The sequence below is a fragment of the Callithrix jacchus genome, chromosome 11, assembly GCF_049354715.1.
Source record: "Callithrix jacchus isolate 240 chromosome 11, calJac240_pri, whole genome shotgun sequence".
In the NCBI taxonomy this organism is placed as follows: Eukaryota; Metazoa; Chordata; class Mammalia; order Primates; family Cebidae; genus Callithrix; species Callithrix jacchus.
In genome coordinates, this window is record NC_133512.1 from 66,444,754 (window position 1) to 66,467,885 (window position 23,132).

General features: G+C 33.3%; 1 protein-coding gene across 2 annotated transcripts in view; it reads left to right on the top strand.

Annotated features, from left to right (window-relative positions):
* The window catches only part of SEMA3E (semaphorin 3E), a 276,720-nt gene that overhangs the window by 243,353 nt on the left and 10,235 nt on the right, over nucleotides 1-23,132 (top strand). For both annotated transcript variants that reach the window (XM_002751652.5, XM_054237356.2), the window contains exons 12-16: nucleotides 1,628-1,719; nucleotides 3,999-4,040; nucleotides 5,602-5,768; nucleotides 10,157-10,224; nucleotides 11,772-11,911. In XM_002751652.5, the coding sequence (XP_002751698.1) occupies nucleotides 1,628-1,719; nucleotides 3,999-4,040; nucleotides 5,602-5,768; nucleotides 10,157-10,224; nucleotides 11,772-11,911 (509 nt within the window). The remainder of the gene's footprint in view (nucleotides 1-1,627; nucleotides 1,720-3,998; nucleotides 4,041-5,601; nucleotides 5,769-10,156; nucleotides 10,225-11,771; nucleotides 11,912-23,132) is intronic.

Sequence of the window (23,132 nt, forward strand, 5' to 3'; positions counted from 1 at the left end):
TCTTTTTATTTAGCGTAGTAATTGCTAGAGTAGTTGATCTTTAGAGAAGTAAGCATTCTAACATACATGACTTTAATCGTAGATATATAATTCTGAAGAAATATTGGAATAAGCCCAGATCAGGAAACAGGATGTAATATTAATATTAATATTAATATTGGTGCTTGGGCTTCTCCAATACTCCTTTTTTCTTCTTTGAAATGAAGTTTTGCTTTCGTTGCCCAGACTGGAGTGCAATGGCGTGATCTCAGCTCACCACAACCTCCGCCTCCCAGGTTCAAGCGATTCTCCTGCCTCCACCTCCAGAGTAGCTGGGATTATAGTCATGTGCCACCACACGTGGCTAATTTTGTATTTTTAGTAGAGATGGGGTTTCTCCATGTTGGTCTGGCTGGTCTCAAACTTCTGACCTAAGGTGATCCACCCACCTTGGCCTCCCAAAGTGCTGGGATTACAGGCATAAACCACTGCACCCAGCCATTTGTTGTTTTTAAAAGCTAAGATTTAAGCAAGAAAACATCTATCTTATTCTTAGAAATTGATCTCTGGTACAAGCTGTATTTTATTCATTCATTTTAGGAAGTTAATGTTAATATTAATAATGTACTCTGCACTATGAATTCAAGGTTAACATGTCGTCAGATTTCTTTAACAAACTGAAATTACTTGGTCATAAATTCAATTATAGTGACTATCAACAAATTTTTTTAAAGTTTCATAATCAATAATAATATATGATAAAAGTAATTAAAGTATTAGTTTGGTGCAAAAGTAATTGCATTTTTTGCTGTTACTTTAATGACAGAAATTAGTCCAAGAATGTTTTTAGAAATACTTGCTTGTCATATTGGTCAAAGTCATTCCAGAGAATTCCAGAAGTATCAAGCATCTATTTGTGCTGCCATATACACCATGTTTAAAGTAGCTTTCAGTAAACAATTTTCTTGCATCATGCATCACAGAAAAAAGTAGCTAGAATAATTTGGCATCTTTCTTATGTTTTATTAATTCTAAAAGATATTTTTATTTTTAAATCTATGATCAGATTTTTGGATCCAGCTATTTGAAATAATCATTATTTCCTCTTCTTTTCTGGCCAGGCATATAAAATTAATTTTGCTATTAAAAATATGAGTTTATAAGTCATCATATTGTTTTAAACTGGCAGTGATTAAAATGTTTCATGCTTCTGGATTTCAAATCCTATTTGAATTTATAGTCACTACTGTTTTTTTTTTTTTTTTTTTTTTTTAGATGAAAGCTTCTCTGTTACCCAGGCTGTAGTGCAGTGGCATGATCTTGATGATCTTGGCTCACTGCAAACTCCGCCTCCCACATTCAAGTAATTCTCCTGCCTCAGCCTCCTGAGTAGCTGTGATTACAGGCACTCACCACCATGGCTGGCTAATTTTTCTTTTTTGTCTTTTTAGTAGTGACAGGTTTTTGCCGTGTTGGCCGGCCTAGTCTTGAACTTCTGACCTCAAGAGATACACCCTGACCCAGCTTCCCAACATAATGGGATTATAGGCATAAGCCATCTTACCCAGTCAGCTACAGGGATTTTAATTATTTGAAAACCAGACTGTGACATAGCTTCTAGTTTATTTCTTGTTTTGTTTTCTTGTAGATAATGGAATTGTGCTAAAAGTAATCACAATTTACAACCAGGAAATGGAATCAATGGAAGAAGTAATTCTAGAAGAACTTCAGATATTCAAGGTATTTAAAGTAAAAAATACAGACCAAAGTTATGCATTACAACTACAAGTGAGATGTAAATAGGAAAGATATTATGTCTATTTTTTACCAACAGGTGTGTTGTGGATTCAGAGTTAATATAAGTGAATAATTATTTCAAATTTTAATACATCTATTTTATTTTTACAGACTTTTCAACTGAGAGGTCAATATTTACTTAGCATGGAAAGAATTTCAGTGAATAAACTGTGACTATAAAGAAATAACATTTATACTACATATAATTTTCAAAGCCAGTATTACAATCACATCTTGCACAAATATACTGTTAGTGCTGAGAAAAAATAATACACTTTCATATTGTGAACATTGTGGTAGGATAAGCGTACTGTTTTTTATTAAGTGCATCGATTATACAAAGAATTTACTAAAAAAGAAAAACAATAGAAAATGATAATGAAAAGATTAGACATGAAAAAACAATTACATATGCAGACACACATATACATAGGTGTATGTGTATATATATGTGCGTGTGTGCATATATATGCACCACACATGCACTTATACAACCCCCTCCAACACACACACACACATCAAGTCATATCATTCGCAGCAGTTTTGGTTTTTAAAGTGGTTATAACACTGAACTATTGAATATTGACCACTGCTCCTGTGGGAAACAAGGGGTTATGTTCCAGGAGATTTCTAATTATAACATAATTGTCAACAGATCAATTCTTAACTTTCTTTTATGCGTGTTTGTGTTTAAAGACACCTTATTTAATATGTATTGCTGATGGATTAACATTGAACTCACAGCCAACAGTGCTATAATCCATGCCTGAATGAAGCTTATCTAAGGAAGGAATTTTCAATGTTAAGGCACAGTGAAGCTGTTTTGAGTTTAGGAACATTAAACAGAACTTCAGCACTATGCTTGGGGGCCATTTAAAAAAAACAAAAAGCACAGACATGTGACAACTTTGGCACTACATAATCCATGAAAAAGATACTTATTTACACTAAGAAAGCTGAAACAAGAAGGCAGAGTGACACCTTGTTTCATCTCAGCTGGAAATGTGCATGTCCTGTGACTCAATTTTTTTGCTGTTCTGAGCGTGCAGGTGTCCATGAGTGAAAAACACACAATGTCTTGATATTGGGGATAGAATAAATTTTAGCAAGTAGGTTAATTTGCAAGTACAGAATCTGTGAATAACAAGGATTGGCTATATATGTTTATAATGGATATATGTGAAAAGATATTATAAATGAAAAGCAGTACATTTTGCCTTTGCTGTACTAGAATGCAGATTCCCTAGAGTCACACCCAAAGCTAACCACCATCCTATATCAACCAAAGCAGCTATGCTTTTGTTTATTTTGCACTCTGGGACTCTATATAAGATTTCGTTTCATGTTATGAAATGAAATGTGTTTAATATTTACTCACCACAGTGTTTTGTTCATGTAAACTCTTAAGAACATTGTTGCCTGAATGAATAAATGTATAAAAGCATAAAGATTCTGTAGTTTAAAATTTAAAAAAAACCACTGACATAGAGGATCAAATGTTCCCTTTTAGAAAACAGTTCTTCAAAGGATAATCATCCCCAGAGTGCATTTCACCTGCCTGTGGTTTTCCACTTGCATAGATGATCTGAGTTTGTTGTTTTTCTTAGGGGTGGACTAGCCTTCACAATCCTAAAGCAAAATATTGATTCTCAAAGCTATGGTATAAATTGTCCTTCCTCTGGTGCAGTTCTGAGAAAATCAGGTTATTCATCTTGTTCAAAGGATCCTGAGTTAATAGTGATTCACCACGATCACTCCAACAGAAAAATATTTTGTTTAGGTTTGGGTTTAAATGATTAAAGATCACTTGGTTTATTAGCAATAACACCTACTGAAAGACACACTGGTTTCATTTTAATGGTTCAGTTACGTTAACAGAAAGAACATTCTGACTTTATTACTTTATTTAAAGATACTTGAGTTTCCAAAGCACAAGTAATATTCAAATGTAAATACAAAAACCATATTCAAGAGACAAACAGTAAGCTGGTTGTATCACCTACTGCTCTTCTCATCTGCAAATCTGCCCACCTCATTAGAAAAAAAGTTTTTAAAGCTGTATTTTAATTGTATTTGCATATTGATTTATTAAAATGAAAGCTATAGAGTGCTTAACACAGAACCACTTACATAGCTAACATAATTTCAGGAATTGACCAGCATATTAAGGTAAATCTTTTTATATTATTTTCTAAAAAATGAAACCTTTTTTAAAATTTCAGGATCCAGTTCCTATTATTTCTATGGAGATTTCTTCGAAGCGAGTAAGTTGTCTATGTGTGTGTGTGTGTGTGTGTGTATGTGTGTATGTGTGTGTAGCTCTGTGTGTTCTATATGTAAGCTAAGGTCAAAGGATATGTGCTTATATCTGAACTTATTACAGTTTTATTTTTATTTTATTACCTTATTTTATTGTAGGAAGAACATGTGATCTACCCTGTTAACAAAATATTAAGTGTACAATACATGTTTAATGACTATAGGTAAAGTGTTGTACTGCAGACTTCTAAACCTTATTAATCTTGTTTGACTGAAACTTTATGTCCATTGCCTGGTTCTGACAAAAGCATATCATGATTTACATTTAATACATGTCTTCATTTTCTATCTCTATGGAAAGGTAGATGAGAGTAGTTTTACTTACATAATCATGATAGCACATTATTCCGTGGCTGTTTTTCACTAATGTTTTTCAAAAACAATGGTAACAATGATAATCCAAGAGTGTGCAATGAAATATACCTCTTTTCTACTTCACTGAAATCAGTTTAATGTAAACTTCTTTAGAAACACTTGTACATAGTACCCCAAATTTATTTATAAATAATTCTTCATGTTCAGGCAAAAGGAAAGATATGATACTAAAAGTTCAGCTACCTGTTCCGTAGATAGATAGATAGATATACACGTCATTCTTCTAAATGTTATAGGTCAATATTTAAGAGGCCATTTACTTTCCAAATCTCTTATTAAGTGTTCCTATAGATTTGTTTTCTGTTTTGAGATAAGGTCTCACTGTGTCACTCAGGCTGGAGTTTTGGTGGTGCAATTATAGCTCACTGCAGCCTGGACTGCCCAGGCTCAGGTCATCCTCCCACTTCAGCCTATCGAATAGCTGGGACCACAGGTGTGTACTTCCATGCCCAACTAATTTTTGTATTTTTTGTAGAGACAGAGTTTTACCATGCTTCCCAGGCTGGTCTCAAACTCCTGGGCTCAAGCAATTCACCTGCCTTAGCCTCCCAAAATGCTGGGATTACAGGCAGAAGCCACTGCACTCAGCTGTTTCTATAGTTCTTTAAAAAAAGATCTGCAGTGTTGGATAATGCAAGACAATGAACACAGCATTTTGAGTTCTTGTCAAGTTCAGTCTAGCAATGTTGGTACTCCTGCATTTATGTCTATGAATGTATCTCAAATTTTAGAGAAATAAAAATATAAATATTCTATTACCTATATTGAACAACTGCTATAATTTTTGTGTGTGTGTGTGATAGAGTTTAACTGTTGTCTCCCAGGCTAGAGTGCAGTGGCATGATCTCGGCTCACTGCAACCTCCACCTCCGAGGTTCAAGCAATTCTCCTGCCTTAGCCTCCTAAGTAGCTGGGATTACAGGTGCCCACTACCATGCCTGGATAATTTTTTGTGTTTTTAGTAGAGATGGGGTTTCACCACATTGTGCAGCCTGGTCTCAAACTCCTGAAACTGCTATAATTTAAGTGAATTTTTATTGAGGTGATTGTGTGCAAATGTGAAAACTAGGTGTAATAGCTCAGTGAAAGTTATGTCCATTTCTGCTAGTGACCTCTTTTTGATTTCTATAGCAACAGCTATATATTGGATCAGCTTCTGCCGTGGCTCAAGTCAGATTCCATCACTGTGACATGTATGGAAGTGCTTGCGCTGACTGCTGCCTGGCTCGAGACCCTTACTGTGCCTGGGATGGCATATCCTGCTCCCGGTATTACCCAACAAGTACACATGCAAAAAGGTGAGACCTGTTACCTGATGAACTATTTCCCTTACTCAGGAAAACCCTAATAACCCTAATGTTGGGGTTTTTTTTTTTTTTTTGGTCTTTTTCTTTTTTTTATACATTCCATGAAAAATAACCAAGCTATTTTTATTTAAATAAATCATCATAGTTATATTTTGTTCATAATAGAAACTTTGAACGCTTGAAGTTTTCCAGAAAATACCTGTATTAATTATTGTTTATAAAGACTGGAGCTGAGCATGCTGTTGACCTTTTATTTTTTCACCCAGGTTTGAGTCAGTTCTTCCCTCTTTTGAAACTTTTGCTGCAAGATATGAAACAAGTTTAGATAAAGTGGAAGTGTGGAAATGGTGAGCCACCACACATGAGAGATTCAAAGACTTAAAAAGAAAATAAATAAAGAAATTCTAAAATACATCCTGCATTTGCCCCATGTCCTTTCTAACAGCTGGTCTTCATTTAGTTCATTTTGAAAGTGATTATTTTAACTCCTAGGCAAATGCATGACCTGTATAATTAATGAAATGTGTGATTTAATTCAACACAAATGAAAGGTACTTAAAGACCTCCAAACGCCAGTGTCTACAAATCTGTGAGGTCATTGCCATTTCCTATAGAAGGTAAATCCCAGGATTCTTTAAGCAGAGATCTTGAGATGCAGTTAAGAATTTTGAAGAATAAGGATATCTCTTCACTCAAGCCATATGAAGTTGTGCATTCTTTGTGGAAATACCTCAGGAAAAATGTATTTTTTTCTTACAGAATAAGCAGTTTCTTTCTTGTAATAGATGACCAAAGGCAAAATAAAAGACAAAATAGAAATACAGACAATTTTCCTACTGAAAAACAGTTTGTATTAATTTCAGTTATTTTTATTATTTAACTGGGTTGCATTTCTATAAACCTTTTTAGAATATAATTTAACCCAATTTAGTGTAGTTCTTGTTTTATATGTTCAAATATGTAGTAGAATCTCATTAAAAACTTTTATTAATTTTACTTGAGCTAAATTAACACTCCAGTGAGTATTTTAAGAAATGATATAATAAGCAGATAGTAAAATTATGCTTCGAGAGGATGTGTCTGAACTAAATTTACCAACTGTGTTACAGAATTGAGCAAATTAATTGATTTTGCGGAATGCTTGTTGATGTTTGAAAACAATTCTCAAAGATTATAGTCATATAATTATTTGAAAATATTAACTCTTAGTGTATTTGCCTATTAAGCCAATTACTGTACTATGTGCAACGGTTATGAAGAAACAATCATAAACTTTTGTCTAAAGGAAATTGGAAACTGAAGAATGGAATTGTAAATAATGACAGTAAGTAGTAGCTTGCTATTGAGCACTTACTGTGGATGAGGTACTGGATTAAGAGCAATGCATATAAAACTTTATTTGATTCTCAAAATAATATGACTTTTGAACTTAATCTGGAAGGTAGATATATAAGATGATTCCAGTCAAAGGGAATTAATTGTCTGTACAAATAAATAGAACACTTAGGGAAAAGCATGCAGTACCATGGGTCAGGAGTGAAATAGTAGAAGAATACGAGGGTAGAATGTGGATTTTACCACAAATAACAACATTATTTTATTTTTATTAGCAACAATACAAATATTTATAAGCTTTGCACCAAATGCTTATGAATGACAAGGTTTTGTGTTAGGCATGCAGTAGTGATCATCAATTTTAATTTAGTAGCTTCCATAGTTTTGTTTTTTTTTTGTTTTGTTTTTTAGTATATGATGCATCTTTTAACAGTGTACAGCCTTTAGCTTGATAACATAGTAGATGTGGTGGACAAAAAGAGTTACTTAGAAAAAGTCAAGTGAATGAGAAAAGTAGTAGACAGGAAGGCATGAAATGCAGGAGTCAGAAGCTGTGCTCATAAATGAATTAGCTCAGTTCAGTGACATGTAATGGAGATCTTTCAGTGGTGTCAAATTCTTTTGAACCATCACTCACCCCTGGAGGAGAACTTTTTGGGAAAGTTCCAGCTCATGAAGGTAAAATGGTTTGCTTTTATAGCAGATCGTTTTTGCTTCAGACCTGAATAGAAGGAGAAATTGAAAACTGGTCATTAAAATAAATACTTTTCTGTTCACAGAGTGAAAATGAGGCAACAGGGGAAAAACATTAATTCACAATCCAAACCACTTGTTTAAAATGACCTTCCAAAATACATTGTGGTTTATAATGCTAGGTCTTTTTCTTCCCCTTGTTCTTGTGTTTTGTCTATTTCCAGTATTCTCTTTAAAAATTTATAGGAGAGGCTAGAGATATGAGAATAATATGCAACTTTGAGAATAAAAGCAACTTTGCTCAACCTTTCTGAAACTCCTCCATATATATATATATATACACACACACCACCTCCCCCCCACACACATTTATGTACTGAAGAAAAGGAATAAAGGACAACTATAATAGGATAATAAAATGAACTGAAACCTTGCTGGAGAATGTGATATCTTTCTTTTTAAATGTATGTTTCCAATAACTTTTAGCAATATTTGTGCACTCAGTTCTGGATGTTGCTTATCTAGAATTATTTGATTATAGCTTCCTTATCCTCACATAACTTGTTTAATAATCTTTATACAACATCATCTCTGCAAAGTGGAAGCCATTTCATTTCACTGATTTTATTCTTATCCATTATTCATTATTGCTCCTCAGCCTTTAGGTTCTCAATATAGAAGCAATACTCAACAAAGTGAGGAATTAACAGCAGCATTTTAATTCTCATCTAGACCTGCTATTAGCTGTATCATAGCTGTATATGCTAGTATAATATAGAAGTGAAAACATACTTCTGTACACAGGTCATAATCCCAAAAATTGATTGGAGATGTTAATCTGCCCTAGTTTTCAGTATCTATTTATTTGTTAAATAAGATCTGAACTCCTGTGTGAGAAAGCACTTGATCTCTTGAAATAGCACTCTATTGTTGTTATGTATAAACAGTGCACCCTAGAATGAAAAAAAGAGAGACTGAAATAGATTTTAGGTGTCATTTTGCCACCTTTATTTTACAAGGGAGGACCCAAAGAGCCAGGAAAGGGAAGAAATATGCATAAGATTATATAGAATATTAGTGGTGGTATTGGGAATTAAATCTGGTTCTCTTTTCCAAATTTCATCATTGCATATGGTTAAAGCATCTCATTGTCACTTTGGAAGCTATGCTATCACCCTCCAGGGTAAAACTTCTGCTTTGCCTTCTGTTTTTCCCTCAGTCTTGAAGAAATGCCATAAATTAGAGAAGCAAGTGATATTTTCCACCTTTATGTAATACTTCTATTTTAATCTGTAAACTAAATTAAGTATCTCCTAGATCTTGATTTAGAATTTCAATGCTAACTAATGATAATTCCCATTGTTTAATCCCTCAGAAAAATGCTTACAAATTATATCATTTTATATATATATGTGTATATAAAATATTATATATTTAAAGGATTATGTTTTTAGATATAGTCAAAACATATATTATATATGCTAGAATTATATATATAATATATATATTCAAAACATTGTATATTTATCTATTCTGAAAAAAATATATATATATAATGCTTTATATATATAAATATATATAGTTTGGAATTTCTCCACAGATACAGAATATTGTATTTTTTCAGTTACATATCTAAACAATCTATGAAATTAAAAGTATACTAGAAATGTCTCTGATTATACTAGGCAGATTGAAGGGGAAAATATTAATATTTCTTGAGTACCACTAGATGCACAACATACTGCTAAACATGAATAACACACCATCACATCAAATAGAGCCATATACTTTCTCAATGTTATATCCGAATAGTAAGCTGAGTACAGTATATTATTAGTTTATATCTTATCTTTAGAAATTCTGTTTGTACTAATTGATGATGATGGCTATAGAGCAAAATATTTTGGATTCTAACACCTTTTTAATTTGCACTTTATTATATATGGGAGTTTTATACTCCAAATAACTGTTTTGTACTGACTAAATACTCTACTTCAAATCCCATTGTCTTTATTTGCCCAAACACTTTACCATTCAAGACATTCTTAAACTAGAAGATTTTTTGTTGAACGAAATTTTTAACAAAAAGTAAAGAGAAATTTGTCCAATCGTAGTTGAGTTTCCAGAATTCAACATTATGTAAATTAAAAACAGGGTAACATAGATCTTAGCTACTGAAGAACATATAATGGAAATGTGAAAAACTATGAAACTTGGATTTTATCCTTATTTCATATGAATGATCTTTTTTTCAGTAGCAGAATACTACTCGTATATTTAATGCAATTGGCTATATTTTAAAGCCTGCAAAATTGAAATATGAACATCTAAATGCATTTACTTTCTTTCAGGCGTTTCCGCAGACAAGATGTTCGGCATGGAAATGCAGCTCAGCAGTGCTTTGGACAACAGTTTGTTGGTAATCTATAGAAAATCAATTGTTCTGGGTTACTCGGAGAATACATTGAAGATAAACTGCAAACCTCTTAAAAGAGATTTATTTTCCTTGCGATTCATGTTATTCTAGAACAATGTAATGAGAAGTATTCTTTTTCTCTCACATGTAGTTAAAATTTTGTAAATTTGACATCTAATTTTACATGATTAGGAAAATAAGTTTTATACACTACCAAGCTTTGTTATTAAGCTAATTATTAAAACAGAAACCCTGGAACAATAATGCTGCATACTTTAGGTGGTAGATGCCACAGTGACTCATATGACTTACCGCTTTATCTCATACTGGGGGAATATCTTCACCATGTTATATAGCTTCCAGGGATTTTATCAACCGATATTACTTGTATCAAGTCATCTCCTAAGCTTTGAGATAGATACAGTGAAAAAGCTTTCTCTCTTTTACCTAAGTTGACTAAGCGTAGTGCTGTGGTTGGTGGTTCAAAAAAGGTGATAGGGTGGTGGTCTGTGATGGGCAAGGAAAGGAGGAAATTTCATCTTTAGGCAAAAGTAAGGAAGTTAAGACAATTTCTCTATTAACACTCTCCTGAGTCTTTCTGTTATGGTGGTGATTGTTGACTAGGCTATATTTAGTGTAACTGAGCTCACTAGGAAGTAACAGGAAGAAGGGATACCATAAATGAGAAACCAGAAGTGGTAATAGACAAAGTCAGAAACTGTGCTCCGGCATCACTTTGCTGGACCCGACGCTGACCAGGATTTAGTGGAGGTCTCAAGCCTCTGGGAACAATGGCAAGAGAAAAGCAGGACCTTCATCTTAGGGAAGTTTAGGGGTTGGTTCTAAAGGTGAGTAGGATTCAGGCATAGGAAAACTAAGTCCGGGGGTCCAGTTATTGAATTTCGCTCAGTTAAAAAAGAAAAAGAGTCATCCTGATTTCTTTTATTCCCTACTGTAGCTAAGTGTACTTGCATGTATGCAAATTCAAGTTCAAGACCAGTGAGAACCTTTCTGGTCCAAGACATAGATTATAATCAAGCTCTATTTCACGAAGTCCCTAGTTCAGTTTCACATTCTCTTTCACTGCAGGAGCCCAACAGCCGGATAAATTCAATCCCTTGTCAAGATACCATTCACGTTTGTGTTTATGTAGTGGCAGTTTGCCTGCATTTCTGGTTTCTGCTTTTGTTTGTAACCATGAATTTAATTCTGTGCTTTGGTGCTCCTTTTCTCTTCCCTCAGTAGAGGTTGCAATAGACTTTCCATGAGTTTAACACTGACACTTTTTACTGCCTTGACTATCCCGTCTCATCCTTTGGAATCAGACTCTCAGTTGTCTGCTCTGGTCCCACCCCTTAGCCTGCTTGCTTGTTTCATGCCTAGATTTTGGTATGCCACTCTTTCTAAATAATTCCTTTAAATTGCCCTTACAGAAATAAGCAATAAGTAATGAACTAATCATGTTACTGCAGGGATATAAATAATGTTTAAAAATTTTATTTACTTGTAAAATCTAAGTCTCAAAGATGGCAATAATGTTCCTGTTGTAGGGGATGCTTTGGATAAGACTGAAGAACATCTGGCTTATGGCATAGAGAACAACAGTTCTTTGCTGGAATGTACCCCACGATCTTTACAAGCAAAAGTTATCTGGTTTGTACAGAAAGGACATGAGACCGGAAAAGAGGAGGTAATTCATAGCTGCACAGTCACACCATAGTGTTTTACATATAGTATGTGATCAGTAAATAGATGATTTATTTGGATGCTGAAAAATGAAGCTAGCTGTTTTCCTATGTATTTCTTATTTTAAAAGTTAGTTTTATTTATTATGTGATTTATATACATATAAAAATGTAAATACATATACATATAGATTTTAAATGCATATACTATGTAAATATATATATGGTATACACATATACAGAAATCATTAATTTGGATCTTGGAAATAGAAATTTTTAATAGAGGTACTTATTATGGTCATGTTGTCAAAATTATAGTCTTAAATTGTGACACTCAAGGCAATGTTGTAGAGAAATAGCAAACTTAACTATCATTAACACATACGTCTTCAGCATATGAATAATAATAGAATTAGAATAACAACACAGCTGCAACATTAAGCCTGTCATATAAGAAAGCTTTTCAGTCATATATGAGGCATTGACACAAGGGTTCCTTACCACTGGGAACAAAGGAAAGGCCCCAGCTCTTTCATCCTTTTTAGCAGTTGCAGTGGTGGAGATTGTATTTCTGTAATCATCTAAATGATAGGAGAGGAATGACTTCGCTGCTTCTAGAGATGGAAGGATAGGCAGTTTTAAAGCATTTATATAAAATAGGAGGCAGTTACTGGATAAAAGAACGTGAGTCAAGGGCTGTCTATAGAAAGAGTCCAGGACATAAAGCAGTTAGGTAAGGCAGATCATGGTGATGTGGTCTTTGAACTCAGTTTTGCAAAAGTGGAATTATAAAGATAGCAAGTAGAAATGGATATTTTAGAGGGAAAAAGAACTTGGTGAATATTGAAAAAATGATTCTTGGTAAAGAAAAGGTTGCAAGTTGAATAACGAAAATAAGTTCTAGAGACCTGTCTTTGGTCACAGAGAAGAGATAATAGGTGCATTTTGGATAGAGAGTGAATCAGTGAATCATTGGAAGGCTTCACCTTGTTCTGGCACTGGAGACTAAATATTTGTCATTGGAGCACAAAATTAGTGATTCCAAATGCGGAGCACTTTGACTTTCTCTTTCTTTTTTCCTAGCCTATGGTGAAATAAAAAACCCAGCATATTTGGTTCAAAATCATACAGTATATTCTGGGAAATAATTAAATTTGTAAATCCTTGGTTCTTTGGATAGGTTTTAGAAAGAAAGTCACCTCAACTTAACAAAGGCTATTAGAAATAATATAGAAATGCAATCAGGAAAGGAAAATTCTCTTCATGATGTCATAAAAATAAACACATGTCCAAATGTTATAGCATATTGCACTGAATTAAATTGTTGATTTAGTATTAAAGTATTTTCCACTTCACAAATCTGAGGTGAAATGGCTTTTTAGATTCCTCGTAACTCCCTTGGCAGAAAAGGACCTGGTAATATTCCATAGTTCCTCCAAGCAGAATGGCTTCAGAAGACAAAGAAGTAATTCTTTTATCAGTGGTTTTCCTCACTCAGTATGTTCTGTTTCTAATTTGGGACTTACCATAATCTGCCTCATTTAGAAAACTTTACCAAATCATTTGACATGCTGTATCCATCAATGTTCAATTATAGGGTTCTTTCTCATATTGTTGATATAATCTACTTCTCCATTCCTATAATTTTTAGTACCTGTTTTTGACTGCATTCAAATTTCCCCAACTAACATATTTGCTGTTATTTGGACTTCAAATTTACTCTCTGCAACTAGTCATAATCAGGTAATATTAATACTTGGCTTTTATGGGTCTAGCAATAAATGGATTGATTTATTCACAATATAAAATGGACAAAACACAAAATTGCTGACCTTATTAAAGGCTGAATGTACATGATGTACAGACAAAGCAGAAAAACTTTGCATGTGAGTTCTTAATTTTATTTAATAACATTTTTTGCATTATTGACATCTATATGTCTCATTTTTGTGAAATGTAATTACTTTCTTATCAAATCTTTATTTGTACCTCTGACAATGCTTATCAGGGTTCATCTCTGATGCTACAAACCATGAGAATTCATTAATTTATCAGACCACAGAGTGTATACATTTTCCCTTTATTTAACTGAAATTTTTGGTTCTATAATATATGCTTGTTCAGATTCAAACTCAATCCTCTGGAGTTATCCAGAAGCAACATATTCATGTGGATAATGTTTTTGCCCAAATTTATCTTTAGAAATTAAATTAATCTTTAGAAACATAACTGAATTGTTAGAAAGAACTGAAAGGAAATCAATTATCTATTTTCTAAACACTGGATTATAGTAATTCTCTCAAATATGCATTTTATTGACTCCTGCTTTCTTAAATAAAGCAAATGGAATGTAATCTCTATACATTTTATTAATTCTATAAGTATTTATTGAAAGCCTACTTTTAGATACTTCGTAGGGAGTATTTTCCCTTGGCTTGAAGATCTGATTAATTTTAATGTCAAAATAAGCAGCCATAAATTATAAATGCAAATTAAATATATAAGGCTATATATATATCTCATCAATTATTGTGATATACTGAGAGAAAAGAGACTTAATAAAACAGAATTGATAACTGAGGCTCTTATCTATATGTACCTATTGCAAGCAGGAAGTGAGTAGGTACCAGGTTATTTCTAGATCTCACAACTGCAAGTTAGACATAATTTTCTTCATCTTACACATGTAGAAACTAAAACTCACAGAGTAACGGCTCATACACAAAGTCAGTGACAGACCTGACGTTTGAACTCAGGTATTCCTAACTCTAAAGCTGTGCTGTTTCACATTCATTGTCAAAGTACCAAGGACTGTTCTATATGCATTTTATGGAATATACCATTTTATTATAAAGAATTGGTTTATAGATGACGTAATTGAGGCACAGAATGTTTAATAACTCCCCTGGTTACTTGCAGCTAGTAAAGTAGGTTCAAATCCAGGTGTCTGTAATTTCTACTAAACCACAAAATCTTCTGAAATAAAAATTCTAAATACAGCGTCAGATGCTTTGGGACATAGAACAAATGGATAACTTTATGGCAGAAGTTCTGGGATTCAATTTCTAAAAAATGCTCCTGATGTCAGATTGATCCTTATATAGATTTTTCTTTGTCAAAGTTGAATGAAGTGTGCTGCTGCAGCCTTGATGGCAAAGACACTATTCCTCATTGTCAGATGTCAGAGAACCTGCCCATAATTTGAACCATCCCCACTCTAAACACTGATGACATGAGTTATTGTTACATATAACACACACGATATAGACATCAATGTGTTTCCATTCTTAAATTGCCTTTTCAAGCTTCTACTGTATGCCTATTAGTACAATATGACTTCTATATCAAAGAAAATGTGACCCACACTTTGAGCCTATGTAGATATAAAGTTCAGAGTATTCTTTCTCATTTTATTGGATTTTTTTCACTAAAAGAAATGTTTTATTCATTTGTTTGAATTTATTTCTTAAACACTTACTATGTCATACTTTATAGAACTTATATTCAGGAGAACATGGGAACACAATAATAATAATAATATTAAGTATGTCATACAATGATTTAAAAATGCAAGGGAGGTTAAATTATAGGGAGAAGTTGGAATTTTAAAAGGGTGGCCAATTTTATGATGACCTCGCTAAGAAGGTCATCATAAAAGTGACACTTGAAAAAAGATCTGAAAAAGTTAAGGGCACAGGTCATGTGACAGTACAAGATAAAAACTTTCTGGGCATTGGGAACAGCAGATGCTAAGACCCTTGAGATAGGAGTGTATGTGATATACTCAAAGAACAGCAGAGTGAAGAGCAATGTGGCTGGAGGTGAGTGGGCAGTAGAGAGACTAATAGACTGTGTATCAGAGAGGTGAGGACACGGGAAAGCTCATGCAGGGACCTGCAGCCATTTTATAGGGTTTTGGTGCTTGTTCTGAATTGAAAAGGAAGCCATTGAGTATTTTCAGCAGAGCTGTGATATCATTAACATTTGTATTTATAAAGATTACTTTGGTTATTATATTAAGATGATAGTATGTTGGCATGGGGCTAAGAGTGGAAGCAGGTAGTCATTGAAGTAATAGGGACACACGGTATTAAAGTATAAATCTTCACGATTAAAGACAATTCTTAATGTGCCATATGCCTTCAAGACCAGATGATTTGCAGGTGACTGCCTCATACACGTTGTAGCAATATGCTTTGCTATATTTTTCACTATTAAGAAATGTGAAGGCTGTTAACATCTCAAATGGAATACTTTTTGGACTCTGTTCTCTTCTCTCTGTTCAACTGTCTGGAATTGGTGTTTGAACTCAATAAATATCCACTCAGAGTCTACTGTAGTAGTCAATGAATAAATCATGGTCTTAGCTCTTGTGAAGTTTACAGTCTTATAATGAAGACAAGAGTGCAGACAGATAATTATATGTGTTCCTTAAAAGTTCTGTTGAAACCAAAGAAAAGGGAAATTGTCTCAGCCAAGAGATTGGGTAAAGAAGTGGTATAATAACCAATTTGGAAAGACTCATGGCAGAGGTGACATTTGAGCCACATCTTAAAGAATGAGTGGAGGTAATTAGTAGAGAGAATGTCGTTAGCTCATGTTATGAAGATGAAAAACGATATGGTATATCCAAATCATAATAGGAAATGAGCATGCAAAAATTAGAAGACAGATCAAGGAATCCATTTCAATTTGTCTCTAAGCCAATGAGAACAACTTAGCCTGACTGTGTATGCAAACGATTCTAGAAACTGGCACACAGACTTAGGAGATACATAGAATGTCAAGAATATTTAGGATGATACTTGAATAGTCAATGAAAAAATGTTGTACCACATGAACTAAACAGTATTAGTAGAAACGGAGAAGACAGATTTCAATTTTTATGAGATGATATTAAGTGGATTTCATATTTGAGATAAAAGCGCAATCACAAAATATTCATATGTTTATTGTTGAGTCACTGTGTGGCAAATGGCACAGTAACATGATTTCAGTAATACAGGGGAAGAAGCACATTTGGGAGAAAGTTGTTTAGTTAACTTTTGGCTGTGTTGAATTGGAAGCACTTGTAAATCATTCAGGTGGAGCTGTCCTACTGTGTATCCATGTTCAAGAATATAAAACCCAATGGAAAGATTTGGCATGGCAAGAGACGTTGGAGAGACATCAGCAAGAATGTAGTAATCAAATTCTTGGAATTAATAAAAGTAAAAACAATATAGCAACAATCAGTACTTAAATATCACTTGCTGTGAGCCAAGCATGAATACTGTTAATCCTTGCAACGGTCCTATAAAGGAGATATTTTTATTGTTTCTACTTTATAGATTAAAAAAAATTGAAGCACAGAGAGATTGAGTTACTTGCATAAGATTACACAGCTTGTGAAGTCAGTTTGCATTTGAGCACAGACAGTCTGGTTTTAATTTGGACCCTTAGACACAATGCAGTGATGCCTCCCTCAGTATAGTTTACCTTAGAGAGTGGTGAAATAAAAAGCAAAGTGTACTAATTCCAAAAGCAAGGGAAAAACACATATTTAAGGAAAAGTTAGAAGACAAACTCAAAAAGAGAAAGTAAAAATAGAAAACGAGTTGTAATTATAGTTAGCATTCATTTAGTGCTTACTATGTGCCATGCTATTCTAAGTGCTTTATATATAGTAACTTATTTAAAACTAACAAAATTTCTCTGAGGTAGTTAGTGGTTTTTAAATTACTTTTATAAATTTGGGACATACAGGTGCAGATTTATTACATGCATAGAGGTGGAGTCTGGCCTTTTAGTGTATCTGTCACCCAAATAATGAGCATTATACCCAACAGGTAATTTTTCAATCCTCATCTACCTCTCACCCTCCCACATTTAGGAGCCTCCAGCATCTAGTATTCCACTCTGTATGTTCATATGTTCCTACTGTTTAGCTTCCATTTATAAGTGAGAACATGCAGTATTTGACTTTCTGTTTATTTCACTTATGATAATGTCCTGCAATTCCATCCATATTGCTATGAAAGACATTATTTTTTTAAATGACTGAATCAGATTTCATAGCCTATATATGCCACATTTTCTTTATCAAATCATCCATTGATGGACACTCAGGTTGATTCCATATCTTTAATGCTCTGAATAGTGCTGTGATAAACGTATAAATGCAGGTATCTTTTTGATATAATAAGTTATTTTTCTTTGGGTGCATTCCTAGTAGTGGGATTGCTAGATTGAATGGTAATCCTATGTTTAGTTCTTTGAGAAATCTGTATATTGTTTTCCATAAAGGCGGTGGTAATTTACTAATGTTAAGTAAATGGTACAACATACAAACTAGTTAGTACCTCTAGAAAGGTATGGCTTAAATAAATAAAAACAGTGGAGTTAGGAGATTGTGGTGTAATAAAACCCAATAAGAAATATTAAACAATATTCTTTGAAATTATAAACTGCCTAGTTTGCATAAAACCAGGACTCAGTTTCCAGGGATAATTGTTAAATGGAATGTTAAGGCAGAATTCATCTAATAACAGACTAATTGATGAATGGTGCTGTGCTGAAGCAGAAACTGCTGGTTTCGTGTGCCCCACCAAAAGGTTTCAATGACAAAGAGAGAGATCCACAAAGGGAGAGAAGAGTAAAGAGAAATTTTGTTTTGTTTTCTTTTTTAGCAAAAAGGTGACTTGGTCATGTTTATAGGCTGAAAGGAAGAAAAATGTGCAACTAGTCGATGAAGCAAAACAAAGAACATGTGAGAGAGAATATAACCACAGACAAAAGCTAGAGGGTAAATTCTTGGAAGACAGAGACCCTTCATTCTCTGAATTGGGAGAAAATAAAATAGTTCATTTATGTGGATAATATAATTTCATCCACAGAATTTAAGTTTAGCTATTCCAAATATCTTCTATCTTTAAATTCAGTCGCTATATATAATTCCACATGTAGTTTTAATCTGAAATACAAGCCCGAATCTTCCTTCTATGAAGGGTATATAAATTATTTTTTTTCTGTAACAGCAGAGGACAAAACTGTTAAAATTATCACCGAATCACCACTATATCAAGGTTTATGAAGTCTCAATTTTTATATTTCCACATACTTGAATTTATAAACCTCTGTATTAATTGCAAAAATTGTAATACTGAGTAACATCCCTAAGTAAAGAAATTCATTCTTGTTAAGACATATAGTTAAGGTTATATAGTTGAAGTATTTCTGTATGAATTTCTTTTGCTATAAGCACTACGTTTTAAAATTCAGTAAATGAGGGAAAATTTAAATATGCATTATTTACTTAGATTTAAATGTTTATTAGTGATTGTGTGTAATTTCAGTGTTCATAATAATGAAAACCATTGTTTCTTCAAACTACTCAGAAGATTAGTACATAATTCCTCACTTAAATTTCATACACATTTTAAATGTTCTGATTTTGGAATATGTTATTTTTGATCCATACTTTATTTTAAAAAGTAGGTTCCCTTGAACCTGAGAATTACTTAAAGCAGAAGTTGAAAAACCAAAGCTTCGGTGGGTCAAATCTGGCCCTCTGCCACTATTGTAAATAAAATTTTATTTGAAAACTGCCACAGCCATTTGTTTACCTAATGTCTATGGCTGCTTTTAGGCTACAGATGCAAAATTGAGTAGCTACAGCAGAGACCACAGGGCTTGCAAAGCCAAAATTATTTACTATATAGCTCTTTACAGAAAAAGTTTTGATCCCTGATGTAAATGCTCAAATGATAATGCATATACAAGGAAAGCCCCATAAAATGAATATTATTGGGAAAAATAACTCTGTATTTTTTGGGAAAAAAAGTCTTTTTGTGCAAAAGTTAGCTATCACTTTAGCTGAGCACTAAAATTTCATTGTAATGTATTTTCGATGAAGTCAAGCAATGTGAATAATTTCTTGAAATATATTCTCCTGGAGTTTAGTCGCTTGCTGACAAAATCGAAGTATATCCCAAAGACACTATAAATGAGATTGAGTTCTAGGAGTGAGTTAAATAAATTTACACAAATATCCTGTAGGAGGATTTGGAGGCAATCTCAAGACACATAAAATATTATCTATGCCTGTCTGGGTCGTATAAGGCACACAAGAAAACCGTTGGCCCATATGACCAGCATTATAATTTGTAGATCTCTTTGGTAGGCATGAAAGAATTAATTTTTCCTTTATCATTATTGACCTTTTTATTGTAGATTCTCTATTTAAGAGGAAATACGTGTTTGTGTGTCTTAAAAATAAAGGCTATCACTTTAAAATAGTTAATCGTATGCATTATATAAACTGCTTACATAATGCACAAGTACGCATGTTTATTGTAGGAAATTCAAGAAAGAATGTACATGGACATCAAAACTCTTAAACTTTAATTGCACTTAGCTCTCAATTTTTTCTTTTACTCAACACCAAAACTGTCATTTTTTCAACTCTGCCTTCAGACCACCTACAAGGTAGAATAAATTTGCCAAAGTCAATTAAACAGTGATGGGAAATCTAATAACCATCGTTAGCTTATCAATCAGCGGCTCATTCCACATAACTTAAGAGTTCAGTGCCTCTGTGTTAAGTTTTTACAGTCTAAAATAAAACATAATTTTATCAATAATTCAATGCATTATGGAAACAGCTTCTTCTACAAAAATGAAGCAGTGAAAAATGGAGTGCACAAATTATAACTTTTAATATTACTGTTATGTCATCAAAGCTAGGAGAATTATGAAGCAAAATCTCCTTTTTATTTTATGATCTTGTTTGTTAAATGACTCATATTTTCCTTACCTTTTCCAGTGCTATCCTATGGCAGTAAGTCCAAGGGATCCAATCCAGCCATAAGTTTACATTTTTATCTTTATGCACATACACTGAAAGCATCATGTTTTGTTCCACATTAATATTATTTGTTTTTCTTGTTTTTATAACATAAAGTGCATGAACTCTTGTCTCATATGAACCATCTGTTTAGCAGTTTTGACGTTTTTTCAGTTTATTTAGAAAATGTGCTCACCTTTTCCGAACTAACAACTCTTTATAACAGGTAAATATTCAGAATTTACTTTTTTAGCCTTGACAAACATAGTTGTATAACATCATATATTTCACTGTTTTAATTGTACAGTTAGGAGGCTAGACCATTAATTTCATGTTTCTTCCTTTTACAATGGCAGAGACAGAGTTCCTATTGTATAAATGGAGAATATAAAGCAATTTGTGGTCATAAGAAGAGGAATGAATCTAGAGTTTTTAACTGAACTCTGTTCTGTTAATTTTCCAAGAGAATATTGAAAATATTTTAAAATTAAACATTTTTCTTTTAGATCTATGGGATTAGATATGGATCTAAGTCTCATGCCATTGAAATCATTCTAGCTTTGTGCATCTGCTTAAGCTGGATAATACAGTAATGCAGAAACCCAGTGCACGTGTGTACAGTAGATATTCCAAATTACCAGTTCACTTTACTGCAAGTTCCTCTTGTTCTAGTATCAATTATAGTTCATATGGTCTTCCAGATCATAAAAATATGCATGTGCATGAAGATGTCCCACCATAGAACTGTATGTCTAGACTACATTGTTTTCACTCCACAGAATAGCGATAATATTGAACTATTCTCGGGCATCTTATCTTCACCCTACACTGAGATGTCACCCAAAGGAAATGTATTTATTATAGTGCTGTTGTTGGAAACCTCTCTCTCTTTTTATGAGAACATACAGAAGAGATTTTTCTCAACTCTCAGTGCCAGGAAAGATGTACTTGTTATAAGGAGTAATTTTAAAAATATATGTTAAAAACATTTTAAATCTTAGGGTTTATCATACTTTCTTCTTTCCTTAGGTTACTAGGAAATTTAGTATTGAATTTCTACTTAAATTATCGTTGTCATACAGTTCCTTATGTTGTGCAATTTTGTTTTCAAACATTGTCTTTACTTTCATCCTTTTTAAACTTAATTTCTTTTCATTCTGAGATTCTTATCTATGGAAATTTTAAATGAACCATTAATCACAAACTTCTGTTTATTTGATTTTAAGCAGTATTTCTACAATCCTGTGATTATAGTATACTAGACCTTGAACAAATCTTATAAACAAACTTTGTTTATTGGTTGTCAAACCACATTAATCATTAAAAACAACTGGAATTTTTTTTTTTTTTTGCTTGCTTGTTTTGGCTCTTTTTTTCCCCTTCAGATGCATAATTTAGTTAATCATACAACTTAATTTAATGACACATTGTGATGATTGGTTTATACAAATTTCTCTTGTTTGACTTTATTTTTCCTGGACCTTCTTTTTCTGCTTTCATCCTTGTTTCCCCATATGCATCTGTTAAAGTAACTGGAGTAAGTCCAGTACTACGTTTGCAAATTGAACAGATATATAATATTTTGAGTATGCAGGAACTGTAAAAGTAAATGTATCATGTTAGAGATTTTATTCTGCTTCTAACTTTGTAAACTTAACACTATGTTTTTATAGCTTATCCCAGTTGCTGTTTGTCTCTATTTCATTGCTTGATCATTACTTAACATACCATAGCATGCATACATTGCTCTTAGTTCATCCTTAATTCCCATAAATGTGGACATCCAGGATGGAATTAAATTCTGCTGTTTCCTCTTGAACAGTCATCTCTGCAAATAAGTCCTTATAGATGTGAGTACAGGTTTCTGTATTATTATTTGCCAACATCCTTCATTTCTATAATTATTGCCAATTTGCTCTCAGGATTTCTGCACCACCTGGACTCCCAAAGCAGTTCATGCAGGTTCCTGTTTCCCCACATCCTCATCAATATATGCTATTATCTTGTTTTTTAAGTTTTGTCTTTCTTCTGGCTATAGGATAATATCTTGTTTAAATTTGAATTTCCTTCCTTTCTTCTTTCTTTCATGTTTTTTTTTGTTTGTTTGTTTGTTTTTGAGACAGAGTTTTGTTCTTATTGCTCAGGCTGGAGTGTAAAGGCATATTCTCAGCCCACTGCAACCTCTGTCTCCTGGGTCCAAGCAATTTTCCTACCTCAGCCTCCTGAGTAGCTGGGATTACAGGCATGCACCACAACACCCAGCTAATTTTGTATTTTTAGTAGAGATGGGATTTCTCTGTGTTGGTCAGGCTGGTATTGAACACCTGACCTCAGGTAATCCTCCCGGCCTCCCAAAGTGCTAGGATTATAGGTGTGAGCCACTGCACCTGGCCTAAATTTGA